We start from the raw sequence: 17,601 nt of genomic DNA on the forward strand, positions 1-17,601 counted from the left end.
TCTATCCCTCTCTCTGACTCTCTCTCTGTCTCTGTAAAAAAAAAAAATAGATATTTTCAGAACCGTTCACCCTAAAGCAGAATATACATTCTTTTCAAGTGCTCATGGTATATTCTCTAGGATACACCACATGTCAGGACACAAAATGAGTCTCAATAAATTTAAGATGAAAATCATACCAAGCATCTTCTCTAATCACAATGGCATAAAACTAGAAATCAACCACAACAGAAAAACTGAAAAATACTCAAACACTTGGAAACTAAATAGCATGTTATTAAATAATGAATGGGTTAACAATGAGATCAAAAAAGAAATAAAGAAATTCCTAGAAACAAATGATAATGAGCACACAACAGCTCAAAATTTATGGGACACAGCCCTGGCCGGTTGGCTCAGCGGTAGAGCGTCGGCCTAGCGTGCGGAGGACCCGGGTTCGATTCCTGGCCAGGGCACACAGGAGAAGCGCCCATTTGCTTCTCCACCCCTCCGCCGTGCTTTCCTCTCTGTCTCTCTCTTCCCCTCCCGCAGCCGATGCTCCATTGGAGCAAAGATGGCCCGGGCGCTGGGGATGGCTCTGTGGCCTCTGCCCCAGGCGCTAGAGTGGCTCTGGTCGCAATATGGCGACGCCCAGGATGGGCAGAGCATCGCCCCCTGGTGGGCAGAGCGTCGCCCCCTGGTGGGCGTGCCGGGTGGATCCCGGTCGGGCGCATGCGGGAGTCTGTCTGTCTCTCCCTGTTTCCAGCTTCAGAAAAATGAAAAAAATAAAAAAAAATAAAAAAAAAAATTTATGGGACACAGCCAAAGCAATCCTGAGAGGGAAGTTCATAGCACTACAGACATACATTAAGAAGCTTGAAAAAGCTCAAGTAAACAACCTAACTCTGCATCTAAAAGAACTAGAAAAAGAACAGCAAGTAAAGCCCAGAGCTAGTAGAAGGAAGGAAATAATAAAGATCAGAGCACAAATAAATGACATAGAAGCTAAAGAAACAATACAGAGGATCAACAAAACCAAGAGCTGTTTCTTTGAAAGGGTAAATAAACAAGACTGATGAACCTTTATCTAGATTCACCAAGAAAAAAAGAGAGAAGACTCAAATAAATAAAATTAGAAATGAGAGTGGAGAAATAACTACTGACACACAGAAATACAAAATATTGTGAGAAAATACTATGAAGAACTGTATGCCAAAAAATTAAACAACCTAGGTGAAATGGAGAAATTCCTTGAAACATATAATCTTTCAAAAATCAATCTGGAAGAATCAGAAAACCTAAACAGACCAATTACAACAAATGAGATCGAAACAGTTATCAAACAACTCCCAACAAACAAAAGTCCTGGGCCAGATGGCTTCACTAGTGAATTCTACCAAATATTCAAAGAACTAACTCCTATCCTTCTCAAGCTATTTCAAAAAATTCAAGAGGAAGGAAGACTTCCAAGCTCCTTTTATGAGACGAGCATAATTCTGATTCCAAAACCAGGAAAAGAAGAAGTATAACTATCATTATTTGAAGGTAATATGATACTGTATATAGAAAACTAAAGTTTCAGTCAAAAAAACTACTGGACCTGATAAATGAATTCAGCAAGCAGGCAGGGTATAAAATTAATACACAGAAATTAGAGGCATTTTTATACACCAACAATGAACTGTCAGAAAGAGAAATTAAGGAAACAATCCCCTTCACTACTGCAAAAAAAAAAAAAAAAAAAAAAAAAAAAAAAGTACCTAGGAGTACATTTAACCAAGGAGGTTAAAGACTTGTACTCAGAAAATTATAAAACACTGATAAAAGAAATCAAGGAAGATACAAACAAGTGGAAGCATATACCATACTCATGGTTAGGAAGAATAAACATCATTTAAATGTCTATATTACTCAAAGCAATTTATTAATTCAATGCAATACCAATTAAAATACCAATGACAGGCCCTGGCCAGTTGGCTCAGCGGTAGAGCGTCGGCTTGGCGTGCAGGAGTCCCGGGTTCGATTCCCAGCCAGGGCACATAGGAGAAGCGCCCATCTGCTTCTCCACCCCTCCCCCTCTCTTTCCTCTCTGTCTCTCTCTTCCCCTCCCGCAGCCAAGGCTCCATTGGAGCAAAGATGGCCCGGGCACTGAGGACGGCTCTGTGGCCTCTGCCTCAGGTGCTAGAATGGCTCTGGGTGCAACAGAGCGACACCCCAGAGGGGCAGAGCATCGCCCCCTGGTGGGCATGCCAGGTGGATCCCGGTCGGGCGCATGCGGGAGTCTGTCTGACTGCCTCCCTGTTTCCAGCTTCGGAAAAATGAAAAAAAAAAATACCAATGACATACTTTAAAGATATAGACCACATATTCCAAAAATTTATATGGAACCAAAAAAGAACACAAATAGCCTCAGCAGTATTGAAAAGGAAGAATAAAGTGGGAGGTATCACACACTTCCTGATATCAAGTTATATTACAAGGCCATTCTACTCAAAACAGCTTGGTACTGGCATAAGAACAGGCATACAGATCAATAGAACAGAACAGAGAACCCAGAAATAAACCCACACCTTTATGGACAACTGATATTTGACACAGGAGATAAGAGCATACAGTGGAGTAAAGACAGTCTCTTTAATAAATGGTGTTGGGAAAACTGGACAGCTACCTGCAAAAAAATGACACTAGACCACCAACTTACACCATTCACAAAAATAAACTCAAAATGAATAAAAGACTTAAATGTAAGCCATGAAACCATAAGCATCTTAGAAGAAAACTTAGGCAGTAAGCTCACCGACATCTATCGCAGCAACATATTTGCTAATTTATCTCCACGGGCAAGTGAAATAAAGGACAGGATAAACAAATGGGACTATATCAAACTAAAAAGATTTTGCACAGCTAAAGACAATAAGAACAGAATAAAAAGACAAACCACACAATGGGAGAACATATTCAACAATATGTCTGATAAGGGATTAATAACCAAAATTTATAAAGAACATGTAAACTCAACACCAGGAAGATAAATAAATCCAATCAAAAAATGGACAAAAGAAATGAATAGACACTTCTCCAAAGCAGACATACAGATGGTCAATAGGCAGATGAAAAAATGTTCAACATCACTAATCATTAGAGAAATGCAAATTAAAACCACAATGAGATATCACCTCATACCAGTCAGAATGGCGCTCATCAACACAATAGGTGCTGGCAAGAATGTGGAGAAAGGGGAACCCTCCTGCACTGCTGGTGGGAATGCAGACTAGTGCATCCACTGTGGAAAATAATATGGAGATTCCTCAAAAAATTAAAAATGGAACTCTCTTTTGACCCAGCCATCCCACTTTTAGGAATATACCCTAAGAACACCATATCGTCAATTCAAAAAAAGAAATGCACCCCCATGTTTATGGCAGCATTGTTCACAATAGCGAAGATCTGAAAACAGCCCATGTGTCTGTCAGTGGACGAGTGGATTAAAAAGCAGTGGTACATATATACTATGGAATACTATGGGGCCATGAAAAAGAAGGAAATGTTACCTTTTGCAACAACATGGATGGACCTGGAAACTATTATGTTAAGTGAAATAAGCCAGGCAGAGAAAGAAAAATATCATATGACCTCACTCTTTTGAGGAATCCAATGAACAATGTGAACTGAGGAACAGAATTAAACCTGAAGGGAAGGGGGGAGGGCATCGTGGGGAGGGGGGTAAGGGAGATGTTGAGGGGAATACGGGGGAGGGGGGGATTGCATTCAGGGAGACACTAGAATCTATGTAAACACAATAAAAAATAACAAACTCTCTTGAGTTGCACTCAAAGGCATCTGGTTTCGGATATTCTAGATTCATTTAGCTTTACCTGTTGTACATTTTCTTGAAGTAAATCACCTAGTTTTTCCACGAGTTCTGCAAACTTTGGCCTTTCTTTGGGATCCCTGTGCCAGCAGTCCAGCATGATCTGGTAGCTGTTGGGGAAAGCACAGCAGAAATGGCTGGAGAGCAGCAGGGACCACATGGATCCCCTACACACCATACCGGCCAAGTGATGGGTCTTGTCATACATATAAAGGTTGTGCTTTTTTGTGTGATATTTATCTTTATTTGTACATTTGGGTATGCAGCATCAAAAATGGCTGTTTGGGCCAGGTCCTGCTGGTAGTGGAAAGTATGTCTACAAAGGCAGACCAGTGAGCCACCTCCAGAGCCCACCAAGACCCAAGCTCTTTGGAGTGCCTTGGTACTGGCACAGTGGGAGGGCGTTCCATGAAAAAAGCAGAGCTATTTGGAAAGAAAAAACCATGTCACTAGCAGTGAGATCCCCCCACTGCCAAGAGCAGAGCAGTGTCCTTAAATGTGGAAAGTTAACATTGACACAAACATCAACAGGTGAATAGTTTGCAGGGATCGTTATATTCTTGAGCTGTAACAGAGGTTGGCTTGGACTTCTTAATAAGCATGTGGAATTTCCAAGTCCTCCGAGTTCCAGTGGAGACCGATGGAGAAGGCCCTGTGTACAGGATTCATGTCACTTCCAAAAGGTGGCCTTCCACATTGGGTGTTTCCCTAGGCTGTGTGCAAGCTCGTTGCATGTGGCTGACCCTCCCTGCCTTCAGCATTTCAAAGCTGCCATTACAAACTGGCTTCCTACTACTCAAGGCGAAAAGTACAGACTGGGCTTCTGGATGTGAAAACATTTGTCTTAATATTACAGAAGCTGACTCCTTCCTGGGATTAAATGTCAGCAGGTTCCTCTGATCCTTCTCCTCTGACAGCTCAGCAGTAAGGGTACTGGGCTCCTCTGCTGGTTGTGTCGGAGGGAGCACAGTCCTCTCCCTGTCTGTCTCTGCAAACACAGACCGGCGGTCCTCACATACTGGCTGAGGCCTATCCTCTGGGCTCTGCCCTCTTCAAAGCATGTTTATTGTAGCAATCTCCTCTGGGGGGAGGTCGTCTGGACTAGAGAGGACTCTGACTGAGAAGGACCAAAATCTGGATGGGCTCAGAAGTTGGAACTGGGCAGGGACTTCATTACCACACGCCTTATGTAACCCAGGGCCTGGCAAATAAGTACTCATAAGAGACTGGCTGAAGCAAGTCACTGGTGTCTGGGAGAGAGAGCACATGAGCCACTGCAGTGCTGCTCTGCCCGCCACTTCCTGGCTATGCGCTTTCATGTTGCACAAACAGCTCCAGTGTCTCTTACGGACAGCCATCCCTATTTGGTTCCGAAGTATATGAAACAGCTGATAAAGACAGTAAGAGTATAGGACAGTTAAACAGAGAGAAAAAACTATCAGGGGGAAAGTATAATAAAGATTAGAAAGGTGGAACTACGGGCCAAGTTAACATGCAAAGTTGATATCCTGATTCCCAGGCAGCTGGCAAAAAGGCACAATTAAAAAAAATTTTTTTTTAAAGGGCACAATTACATGATGCAAGTAAGCCAGGAGTTCAAAACCAGCCAGTCACTTGGAGGAAGCATGGCCATTCCTAGAACTGCAATCTCAAAAGAGGCTCTCCTAGAAGCCTCTCGGTATCATTACCATGTAGGTAACAGTGACTTTGCGGGACTGTCTTGTACGTTATCTTTTAATGTTGGCCAAAGCATTAATAGCAAAAAGTACCATGCAATAAAAACAATTCTGAGAAGCAGAGCAATGTGGCCAGGTGTATATGTCCTAAGGTTCTTATTTAACTCAAGGATACAATTCTAGGTGCCCAGACACTCTGCATGGGAACCAGTCTTTAAAAGCAACCTCTCCCCACAGTTGGATACTGAGGTTCGACTTTCTGACAAGTGCCCAGTAAGCAGATGTCCAAAGTCTCTGAGTAAGGGATCAGAGCTCACCAAGGTCACTTGTCTGAATTGCCACCTCTCCTACATTTGTCCGAACCTATCAGCTAAGACTCTCCTCAGACGAGGACTCTGGTCCCCTCGCACCCCTATCTTTCCTCTCTGGACCTACTCTGCCTAGCTCCCAAGGGGTGTAGTGGCTCAGCTGGTTACAAGAGCTGTGGGGGCCCCTTGGTGCGTGTGATGTGTAGGCCCACGCTAGGTACCATGCACTGGGACTTGAGTATGGCAGGAGACTGGAGGAGGAGGGGAGCTTTAACTCTGGGTGACACAGGACAGGGCTGCAGTGCTCAAGGTCTCTAACTGTCCCCAACCAGCAGAGTGAGGGCTCAGGGCATTCATTCAGGCAACCTGGACCAGCCTCCTGTGACCAAAGGTGTGAAGTAGTATAAGATAGCCCGTCCACACAATCCTGTGTAAATCTCATTTGTAAGTTTACAAATTTTACTAATTTGTTAAGATAGGTACAAATATGTACACGACAGAGATGGGTGGTCACTAGACAGAAAGTCAGCTCCCTTACCCCAAGGCCATAGGCGATAGTGGAGGCTAGTTTCCTCCCACCTGACACAGTCAAGCCTAACTGTTCAGAGGCCCGGCTTCCCTCAGCAGCGTCCCATCATGCCAGGCGACAGCTGCCTGGGACGTGGCCATAAGCAGGCCTCTGGTCCAACATGCTGAACCTAGAAAGAAGGACCACCTACAACTACTGCTGCTCTGTATTTTGATTCTTGGTTTCTGATTTCCAGTTTCCACTTCTCATCTAAAAACCAATGCAAATTTTCTCAGCAAACACCAAAAGAAAAGGAAATAAAAATTAACTGCTTATTTCCTTATTGAAAGACAGCTGATTGAACAGGCATTGGGCAGAAAACCAAGGACCAGCATTGAACAGTCTGACATCGCTAAGTAAAGAGGTTTAATAAAGTAAAGGGACACCAGCTGCACCCAACCCAACAGCCCTTCTTGGAATAAGCTGGGGGAAGGGGCCTATGGGAGGAGCTTCCTGTCTGAGCTGTCACCCACGCTCCCAAGTGCATGCCACCTGGCCACGTTCAGGTCACTGAACCCCAGTTCTGGAAGCTGCACTTCGTCCTTGACCTGGCAGCTTTCAAATGCTTGAGAATGGCTGAAGATCCGATTTCTAGCCTTCTGAACCAACATTTCATGAAGCTGCTTCTTACTTTTTATAATTTTGGGAAAAAAACCCCTAGAATTAAGAAATGACCCTTCAGGTCCTGGCCAGCTAGCTCAGGGGTAGTGTTGGCCTGGTGTGTGGAAGTCCCGGGTTCGATTCCCGGCCAGGGCACACAGGAGAAGCACCCATCTGCTTCTCCACACCTCCCCCTTTTCTCTCTCTCTCTCTCTCTCTCTCTCTCTCTCTCTCTCTTCCCCTCACACAGCCATGGCCAATTGGTTTGAGTGTATCAGCCCCAGGTGCTGAGGATGGCTCCATGGAGCTTCTACCTCAGGCACTAAAAATAGCTCGGTTATAAGCATGGCTCCAGGCAGGCAGAGCATTGGCCCCAGATGGGGGTTGCTGGGTGGATCCCAGTTGGGGCACATGTGGGAGTCTGTCTCTCTATCTCCCTCCTCTCACTTGGAAAAGAAGAAGAAGAAGAAAAAAAGAAATGATCCTTCCTATGGGCTGCATGGGGTACCAGGGATACCTGGGAGAAGTTCATGTGAAGACCTGTAGGCAGCTTTTAGTCCAAAGTTGGTCTAACTTTGTCCTGCACAGTTAGTTTGGACCAGAGCTGGAGAAGGGTTAGGAATGTACCCTGCAGGTACGTAGTGTTGTGTTGTGGATTCTGGCCTCAGATTGGGTTTGCTTAACTTATTTAGCAATGTGGCAAATCACTTAGATGTTCTGCACCTTGGTTTTCTCATCTCTAAAATAGAGTTAATAATAGTACCTACTTTATAGGTTGTTATGAGCATTAGGAAAATTAATATATATTAGAAGTACTAAAAACAATCTGGCACTTAATATAGCATTAAATAACTATTAAACATTGTTTAATATTTTTTACTGTAATTATTACTATTACTATTACTGTTAGTAATAGAGGATTCACTCTTGTGATGTTCACACTTTGTGAAAAGTGGAAGGAAATATTTAATTCAAAGTATGAGTGGACATATTAGAGAAACATGTCTTCTAAGACATGAGTGTATTCCTAATTTAACAGTCCTGGGGTGCAGGGAGACCAGCCCAAAGGACTGGCTTCTAACTCTGTCTCCTCTACTACCTAGCTGATGGAGGACAAGTCCTTCACTTCTCAGAGTCAGACTGTACAACTGCCTGCCTGTCCTCGAGATTGCTGGGAACTTCAAATGGGACGGTGTGAGAGGGAATACCTAGAAAACCTAAAGTGCAAACTAATCTCATTTAAAACAGATCTCCTTGTGTATGTCCCTCTCCACCAAGTGAAAGGAAACACGTAATTAAAAACTGCCTGACCTGCGGTGGCGCAGTGGGTAAAAGCATCAACCTGGAACACTGAGGTCGCCGGTTCGAAACCCCGGGCTTCCCTGGTCAAGGCACATATGGGAGTTGGTGCTTTCTGCTCCTCCCTCCCTTCTCTCTCTGTCTCCTCTCTCTAAAATGAATAAATAAAATCTAAAAAACATAACAAAACAAAACAAAAAAAACCACGCCATGCCCAATGCAGTCCTAGTGGCTGATATATCTGTCCCAGCTCTCAGACAGGAGCCTTGCCTCAAGCTCCCTGTACTTTCCTGGTAAGGACATCATGTAAGAATGACCAGAACAGACCCCCTCATTCTCTTCTGCACTAAGGCTGCTCCCTAACTGCCTTCACAGGCCTGCATCTCTGGTCCTCCTCATCCTCCCCTGGGCCTGACCCAGCCTATCTCAGACATGAAGGAAAGAGACAGCAACCTTGCACTTTGGCTAAGGCCACAATTTCTTCACTCCCTCTGACTCCTCCCCAGAGACCATCCCAGGGCTTCTGACAGGACCCCACTGTGTGGGTGGCAGGGTGAGGAAAGGTGGTGTCACCCTCAGGAGGCCCAAGTCCTTGTCAGCAGCTCAACAAAACTGTGTCATCACATTCTTGCTCAGAACTCAAAGAACAAAACAGCTACAAAGCTTCAGGGAAAAAGAGTGTCCAAGAGAAGCAAGCAAGCATTGAACATGGAGAAGCCTTCACACAGAGCCAGTCACCTTCCTGGAGTCACAGGGCCACCCAGCAGGAAGCTGCCTCATGGAGAAGTTCCAGACCCCTGCTCAGCCAACCCTAAAATGAGTATAAAGCAGTCTTATGACCCGAGTAGCCTCCTCTGAAGTATAATTTCTAATTCCACCAGGAAATTCCCCTCTTCCTTTCCTACACTTCTGCATTCCAAACCAAACCATCATTGGTCATTAGTGAGGATAGAAGACTGGTCATGATGGTTTCCAGCACTTCGTCCCTGTGACTCCTTGGCTCGCTTGGCATCCACTTTGTGAGGACAAGGTCTTACATTTAGTTCCCAGATGGCCTGTGAGTTTTGCCTGGTTTCACATCTAGAACTGAGTTTCTAACTTCAGTTTCCAGCCAGAGGCCTTGAAAAGTCATGCCAGTGGTCAAGAGAGAAAATAGGTAAGGACGGATGAAGGACAATGTGCCTGACTTCTCGAAAATACTCCCAGCACAGTTGGGCTTGAGCAAGGCTAAGCAGAACTGGGATTCTACAATGCAACAAAACATCCCCTTTCTGAGGTGTCCTGGCAGGACAGGGGCGTTGGGGCAGAACAGAAAGGCCAAAAGCTCACATTTCAGGAGTTGCATATTCAGGAGCCTTCATCCTCATGCCTTCCTTCAGGCGACTGCAGAAGTCCTCGTCCATTTGCACACCCGGATATGGGGACCCACCTGCACAAGACAGCGGGAAGTCACAGGGCATATCATGGCTCCAGGTACAAAAGACCATGGGGGTGATTCAGTGTCTGTATCCTCCCTTGAAAGTGATGGTTCAGTAATAAATCCCCACCGACTGGAATGGGTCTCCCCACACTCTACAAGCCATACTGGAGCTCTGCAAATGCCTGCTAGTGACACACACCCGGTTCCATGGTGCTGGGGGTCTGATGTCCCCGGGTCATCCATATGGCTACTCCTGTCTATCTGGTCAAAAGAGAGGGTATCATCTGAAGGGTCCCTTCCCTCTTCCCAACAGGAACTCTAAATAAATTCCATCATTAAATGCTCACTCCTTGGGTTAATGAACTCTTTAGAAGGCCAGGAGACTTAGAATAGATCACTTATGGATTATTCACACCTCAGCAAAGAAGACTTGAATTTACCACTCTCTCGTGAATGGCACACAGAATGCGCGACTAGGGCCCTGCTCAGCAGTGAGCTCCAAGGGTATGCTGAATGTGTGGCTGCCCGCGAGCATGAGCCTGCTGACAAGACGGTCCCAGAGGCCCAAACTTTGCCTTTTGCTATTCTAACTGTTCAGGATGCCCAAGTAACACTTTCTTTCAGGGGGGTTCTTAGTTAGGGGTCGTGGTGGGCCAAGCCTCCGAGTCTGCTCTGTTCCAGACCTCAAACCTAGTCTATCTCAGCCATCTGTTTGTCTTACTTTCTAGTGATTAATGCTTGTAGGAAGCAGCTGGAGGCGTGCAGTGCTGGCACCGTATCACTGTGGGGCCATTGTGGCCGCCAAGCTGCTTTCAAAGACTGGAAGCAACAGGTGCCTGTCATCGAAAGCAGGGGAATGATTTTCACACATTACAGGAAACTAGGGATGTTACTGGATGACTTTTATTTGCTCTGAAAGGCAAATTTTTGGCAAAGTCCAAAAGACTTTTGGCCAGACCCCACAATTGGGAAGCCTCAGAGCATCAATGTGTGTCTGCACGCAGATGTGGCTCTGTGAACATCTGTGTGCTCAGAGCCTTGAACATGGTTTCTAGCCACCCAGAGTGGAGTTACTGGAAGCAGAATAAACACAACCAGTGTCCTCATTTTTATCCTGCATACCAGGGCCCAGGACTAGCTGTGTCCTGTTCCTAATGCTGGTTGGCTTGTGCCTGTTGGGGCCTTCCCTAGGAAATTCTGAGAGGAGGCATGATGCAAGAAAGGAAGAGCATTAGGAATTAGGATATTTGAGGAATTAGGAAAAGGGAGCAAAAGGACAGAGAAAAGAGTAGCCAGATAGGCTGAATGTAAACCTACTTCAGATTTTATACTAGTCAGACCTTGTCTGTGTTTGTACAAAGCATCCTCACTATACAGGGTACACATACACGCACACCCCAGTGTTTGTCTGAGATTCTGCATGGACCCATGCCTCAGTGAGGGATGTGTGTGTGTGTGTGTGTGTGTGTGTGTCAGAGACAGAGAGAGTCAGAGAGAGGGACAGATAGGGACAGACAGATAGGAAGGGAGAGAGACGAGAAACATCACTCTTGGCTGCGGTTCCTTAGTTGTTCATTGATTGATTTCTCATATGTGCCTTGACCGGGGGGCTACAGCAGACCGAGTGACCCCGTGCTCGAGCCAGTGACCTTGGGCTCAAGCTGGTGAGCCTTGTTCAAACCAGATGAGCCCGCACTCAAGCTGGCGACCTCGGGGTCTCGAACCTGGGTCCTCCACATCCCAGTCCAATGCTCTATCCACTGCACCACCATCTGGTCAGGCTCAATGAGGGATTTCAATTCTTTTTGATGCTAACCTAAATACTGTACCCAAGACACTCAGCAGACATTTGGTTCTGATCTATTTGACCTCTCCCTTCCCCCAAATTTACCTAGGGAGAAGATTTCCCACAGCAGTACTCCATAAGACCACACGTCACTCTTGGTGCTGTAGATTTTGTCAAAGATAGATTCAGGAGCCATCCATTTCAGAGGAAGTCGAGTCTAGAAAAGGGGAAGGGGGCCTTGAGACTAAGGACATGCAAACAAAGCACATTCAAGCCAAGTGCCTGCAGGGTCACCTCCCAGATAACACACTTGGTCTAGAAATCATTTGGGAGAGCAGCTATGGTTTCCTCACAGGAGAAAACTCTTATAGCATGCTGTATTACAGTGGTCCCCAACCCCCGGGCCGCGGACCGGTACTGGTCCGTGGGCCATTTGGTACCAGTCCGCAGAGAAACAATAAATAACTTACATTAGTTTCGTTTTATTTATATTTAAGTCTGAACGATGTTTTATTTTTTTAAATGACCATATTCCCTCTGTTACATCCATCTAAGACTCACTCTTGATACTTGTCTTGGTCACGTGATACATTTATCTGTCCCACCCTAAAGGCCGGTCCGTGAAAATATTTTCTGACATTAAACCGGTCTGTGGCCCAAAAAAGGTTGGGGATCACTGCTGATTATACTAAAAAAGAGGGCTTTGTGCTATATCAATTCCCAAGAAGATAAATGTTCAGTGAGTCCCTTCTATGTGTCCAGCATCCCCTAACTTCTCGACTCTGTAAGAAATCATTCTCCCCCCAAAAACTTGTACTGAAAGGGACCTGGAAAAGAGTGATCTGATTAGAGGATATCCATAAAATCCATAATTTCCAGGAATTTGTCTTAAGAAGGAGGTTTCTGAAAGACATTCTTATATAAAAAGATAGAACTTTACAAGTCAAAATGAATGGGGGTGGGGAGTGGGCAAAGGCATAGGAAAAAGGTGATAGACTGTTTAGGAGACCATATGGCTGCTTTTCAAGTATGCAGACAAATTTTTGTTCTCTTCTAAGTAGCAGAAATGCCAGTGAGTGAGGCCTTGCCACTTTAGATTGAATGGGAATTGACCAGAAGTAAGGGACAAGGGAGAGACAAAGTGAAAGATGCAAGGGGGAGGGGCAGGGCGAGGTGGAAAGAGACAGGGATGAACAGAAGGACAGTCACATAGGTAGACGCCATCTCTGCAAATCAGGGCTCCCCAGGAAAGATTGTTGGGTTTTTTCTTTTATAAAAAGAGACTATGGAGCAGTGATTTTCAAGGTAGAGTCCTGGGATAGTCTGTCTGAACAGCTTCTAGAAATTGTTAGAGGTGAATTGTCAGGCCCTACTCAACACTTACTACATTAGACTCACTGGGGCCCAGCAAATGGTAATTTAATAAGCCCTTCAGGTGATTTGCATGCTCACTGAAGTCTGAGAACCACTACCACAGCGTAATAGGCAGAGCCCATACAAAGGCTTAAGACCTTAGGATACTTCGGCCCTTGAGGCCGAGGAAGAGAGGACACAGGAAGTCACCCATGAAAGTGAAACATAACACCATGTCCACAAACAAGCAGGGAAGAGAAGCCAGTGTGAGCCAGCAGGGGAATGCTAGGCATGGAAGGCAGGGGTGGGGCGTGGGGGGAGCAGTTTCCTCAATAGCAAGATAATACCAGTACCCTCCCCCACCCTTTCCTGAGATGTATACACCTGCAGAATCAATTAGCCAGGGTTATTTGAGGGTACAAGTGAGATAAGAAACCCCCTTTTCACTAAGAGGCTTAAAAGACATTTTATGATTTAGGCCCAGCGTTCAGAGATTTTGTAAATATGATTCTTATACTGTACTTGTGTCTGATTTATACCAGCTCAAGATGGCCAATCACATTCCTGCTTAGGAAGGGCTGTTATATTGTAAATAGAAAGGTTTTTGTACTAGAAGGTTTTGAATAGAAGGAGGAAGGAGACTAGGACCCCCTCACTTCCCCTCACCTGTGAGGAAGAAGTAACAGCCAGGAATGTGGGAGGGGGAAGGGAGATGAGTCCAGGCTGTCCTTTCCAGTGGTTCCGAAAACTCCCACAGGAGTCAAAGGGAGGTGCCCCAGGCCTAGCTAAGCAGTCCCCAAGCTGGCTGTCCCAGGTAGCACTGCCTGGCAGGCCCCAAGCCCCCAGGCGTGGCAGAAGAGACTCAGAGCAGTGTCCTCTGGAACAGCCCCAGGGCTGCTTGTCTCTACAGAAAGCACACAGTGGTTTCCAGGGACCACTGTCAAGGAAGTGGGCTTCTATCTGTGGTTTAAAAATGACAGGCTATAAATGGGTCAAATAAACATCAGACTGACTTACATCTCCTTTTCTCACATAGTCAGGGTTCTTATAAATATCCCGGGCAAGGCCAAAATCACAAATCTTCACGATGTTGTTCTCAGATAAAAGAATATTTCGTGCTGCCAGATCCCGATGAATGCACTGTAATAAAAACGGTTGCATAATTAATGCATTTCCTTAATCAAACTGACTAAGTTTCTGTGGCTTCTCAGTGTCATTAGTCTTCTTAGTTCGCGGATCTGATACATGGTGAAAGCAGCCCCCAATGCGCATGCACAGATGCGAAGCATCTCTACAAACCGAGGCCCCAGGAGGTCCCAGAGTCAGGGCGGCCCCAGATGGCTTGGCTACTGTCTTGCAGCACAGCATCCTGGTCAGCGAGGTTGCACCTGAATTCTCCCAGTAAGCAAAACTTGCCCCACTTGTGCTTCTCAGCTGCAGAATCAGGCAGGACTCCTGCCACAGTCCACACAGGGCTGCGCAGGCACAGGCTCTCGCACCCTCCCGTAGAGGGAGCTGAGACTGGCCAGTGCTGCCAGTACACAGAAGAGCAGTGTGGAGGGGGCCAGGTGCCAGGCACCCGGGGCCCGGCGAGATCTTTCCCTAGAGTTAAGATCTACACTCTGCTATCTAAGACCCAGAGTTCTCAAAAGTCTTCATTCACATTGGACCAATTCAGGCATTTGTCATGTTTGCTCTATATTTAAGGACATAACTATAAGCAAATAATAGGAATAGTGGACTTATAGCAAATGTGTTTGTCCATGTGTGTGTCCACATACCCAGGTCTGGCGAAGAAGAAAGAGTAAGGCTGACCTTTCTTGAAGACAAAAACTCCATGCCTCTGGCTACTTGAAAACTGTAAGAAATCAGATCTTCCATAGTTATGGGCTGCTTGTAGAAACTGTCAGAATCTGGAAAGCATCAAAACCAAAGTTTGTTATTCCACCAAATCCCAGCTTACTGGAACAATGTCAGTAAAACTCAAAACAAACCAACAAGTGGATCAGAGTTCATTTTCAAGAGCATTTGAATTTCAGTATCAGAAATTTTTCCAGGCCTAGGGCCCATTTTACCCAAGCCTGAGGATAGGGGGATGATCTGTTAAGACAACAAGGCTTGAGGGGAAACAATTGTACAAAATCAGTAGCTCTGTAAATAATCTTACTTTAAATCTTATCTTCTCAGGACATTACCCTTCAAGTCTCCCACAGATGTTTATTAGGGTGATAAATAAGAAAAAAAATTCAAAGATGCACAGTATGTTGTAAAAATATCAGACTGTAGGACAGGAAGGAATTAATACCTACCCTCCTCTTCCTCAGCATCACTCAGACTTTTATCTTCCTGAAACCCGGAGCTGGTGCAGCTCTCGCTGCTGGTGACGCTGTCTAGTCTTGGTTTCTTGCCTTGCTCCACATCTGGCTCCACGTTTTCTTTCTTAGGCTCCACATATAATGCTGCATCCTTTAAACACACCAAGAAGGACACATGAAATGGAGCTCCAGGACCGAAATGGGGAACACAGTCCCTCGAGCTGGCCATCACCTGAGTTGGGAAAATGTCATTACACAAAAGGGACAGTAAACTAGCAGCAAGGTCCCTGTGGTGCCTGGCTAGCCCAGGGTGTGGCGTCCATGCTGTGCCAGTCTGGGCTTCTAGACAGCATCTTAGGAAGACAGAGGCATATTAGTATCAGCTGCAACTCACTGAGAGCTTACGCTGTGTGAGTGAGCCTGGTGATTAAGAATGTTAGGTACACTTTCTCATTTAATCTTTCCAACAATTCTATGGAGTAGGTCTTGCTTATACATGAAGAAATAGGTTCAGAGAAGTCAAGTAACCAAAGTCAGATAAAGCCAGTAAATGTCAAAGCTTGAACTCAGGTTTGGTTATCTTTAGTCTGTGCCCTTAACCACTTTTGCAGACCATGCACCATCTTGTGAAAGATGATATTGTTGTAAGGTACCAAAAGCTGAAAATTAACATTCATATTCTGAGAGGAAAGGTCAGGTTTTCCTGTTAGGCTTTCCTGTCCCATCCCTCCTTTGGGAAGGGGAGGGAGAAGAATGTAAAAGTTTCTGGCTTGCAGGAACAATGGGTCATTCAGTTTTAAATCTAAAATAAAGGTTAACCCAGAAACTTCTCTTTCAATAGGAGGCAGAATTTACATACCACCTTGCATTGACTGTAGTTCCTCCCCCTTCCTGGAATCTTGAGGGTAAAATACCTCTAGGCTAGTGAGGGAAGATGAACCCTGAAAGATTTGTAAACACCTTTGATTGTGTTACCTTGAGAGCCTTAATGTTTCTGTGTGTCCCCTAAACCAGGGGTCCCCAAACTTTTTACACAGGGGGCCAGTTCACTGTCCCTCAGACCGTTGGAGGGCCGGACTATAAAAAAAAATTATGAACAAATCCCTATGCACGCTGCACATACCTTATTTTAAAGTAAAAAACAAAACAGGAACAAATACAATATTTAAAATAAAGAACAAGTAAATTTAAATCAACCAACTGACCAGTATTTCAATTTCAATGGGAACTATGCTCCTCTCACTGACCACCAATGAAAGAGGTGCCCCTTCCGGAAGTGGGGCGGGGGCCGGATAAATGGCCTCAGGGGGCCGCATGCGGCCCCGTGGGCTGTAGTTTGGGGACCCCTGCCCTAAACAAATGTTGCCAGCCTATACCATGATGTCATACACTCCACTGCTCCTGTGTGAACAAGGGTATATAAGCAGCCCCTGAACTATTTTGGGGACTGCACGATTTGGGCCTGATGCCCCGTGTCAGCCATATGCGGCCAGCATATTAATAAATCTCCTCCTCTAATAAAACTCTTCAAAATTCATCTGGACTGGGTGTCTCTACGTGAACTTGATAAAATGAGGTACAGTGCCTTTCAGAATCTGGGGTGTGGTACTTTATAACACTATGAACGATAGAAAAAGATTCCCAGTGAACGTGGGGCTTCATTTGGAATCTCTATGAAGAATAATAGGAGGGTGCTGTAGTTATCAATTTCTCTGGTTTCCTTAGGAAAGGAGGGAACATGAACATTTTTTCCTACTTCAATGAAAACAAAAATACAGTCTGATTCAAACCCAGGTGTGTAATCTAGCTCTTCCAAAAACCATGTGGTCTTGGGTAAATCACCTTCTCTGGGTTTATTTTCCTCATTTGAAAATGTCTATCATCCTATTATGTTTTGAGTGTTCATGTGGAACCAGAAAATATTTTTTCATACTTAGCCATTCATTTAACAACTGAGACAATAGAAACAGCACTGTCAGTGGCTTTATGACCAGAACATGTACCTAGGCTCAATTCTGCTAGATGGCAATACTGAAATAGGTACCAAGAGGGACTGGGGTCCAGTGGTGTCCCTTGACCCACAGTCCAGTGTGGAGGCACGAAGATGGACCAGCAGGAGGGGTTCCTCTACTAGAGGGCACACTAGGAGCAAGCTGAGGACAGAGGGGAGGCAGCCGGACATACTCTGAAACTGTGGAGGGTACCAGGCTCCTGTCCCCTGAAAAGAGACCATCCTAAGCTGCAGGAGGGGAGGCAGGTCTCCAAGTGAACAGCTACCGCCACCCCAGGTGACCAACCTGAGAGCTGGTAAATAACAGTTCTCCACTGTTACTGTCTCCATTGTTTACAAGACCCACTCCAGGACAGAAGGCGCAGAGGGAGAGTGCTGGCAAGGGAGTGGCAGTAGACGAGTGCTCGACAGGCCC

General features: G+C 45.4%; 1 protein-coding gene across 1 annotated transcript in view; it reads right to left on the bottom strand.

Moving 5' to 3' along the window:
- FLT1 (fms related receptor tyrosine kinase 1) overlaps positions 1-17,601 on the bottom strand; it is a 227,179-nt gene that overhangs the window by 12,660 nt on the left and 196,918 nt on the right. The window contains exons 21-26 of the mRNA XM_066369267.1: positions 15,170-15,326; positions 14,676-14,773; positions 13,878-14,000; positions 11,613-11,724; positions 9,631-9,730; positions 3,855-3,960 (exon numbers count right to left, since the gene is read on the bottom strand). Coding sequence (XP_066225364.1) covers positions 3,855-3,960; positions 9,631-9,730; positions 11,613-11,724; positions 13,878-14,000; positions 14,676-14,773; positions 15,170-15,326 — 696 coding nt within the window. The remainder of the gene's footprint in view (positions 1-3,854; positions 3,961-9,630; positions 9,731-11,612; positions 11,725-13,877; positions 14,001-14,675; positions 14,774-15,169; positions 15,327-17,601) is intronic.

This window comes from Saccopteryx leptura, chromosome 2 (assembly GCF_036850995.1).
Source record: "Saccopteryx leptura isolate mSacLep1 chromosome 2, mSacLep1_pri_phased_curated, whole genome shotgun sequence".
NCBI lineage: Eukaryota > Metazoa > Chordata > Mammalia > Chiroptera > Emballonuridae > Saccopteryx > Saccopteryx leptura.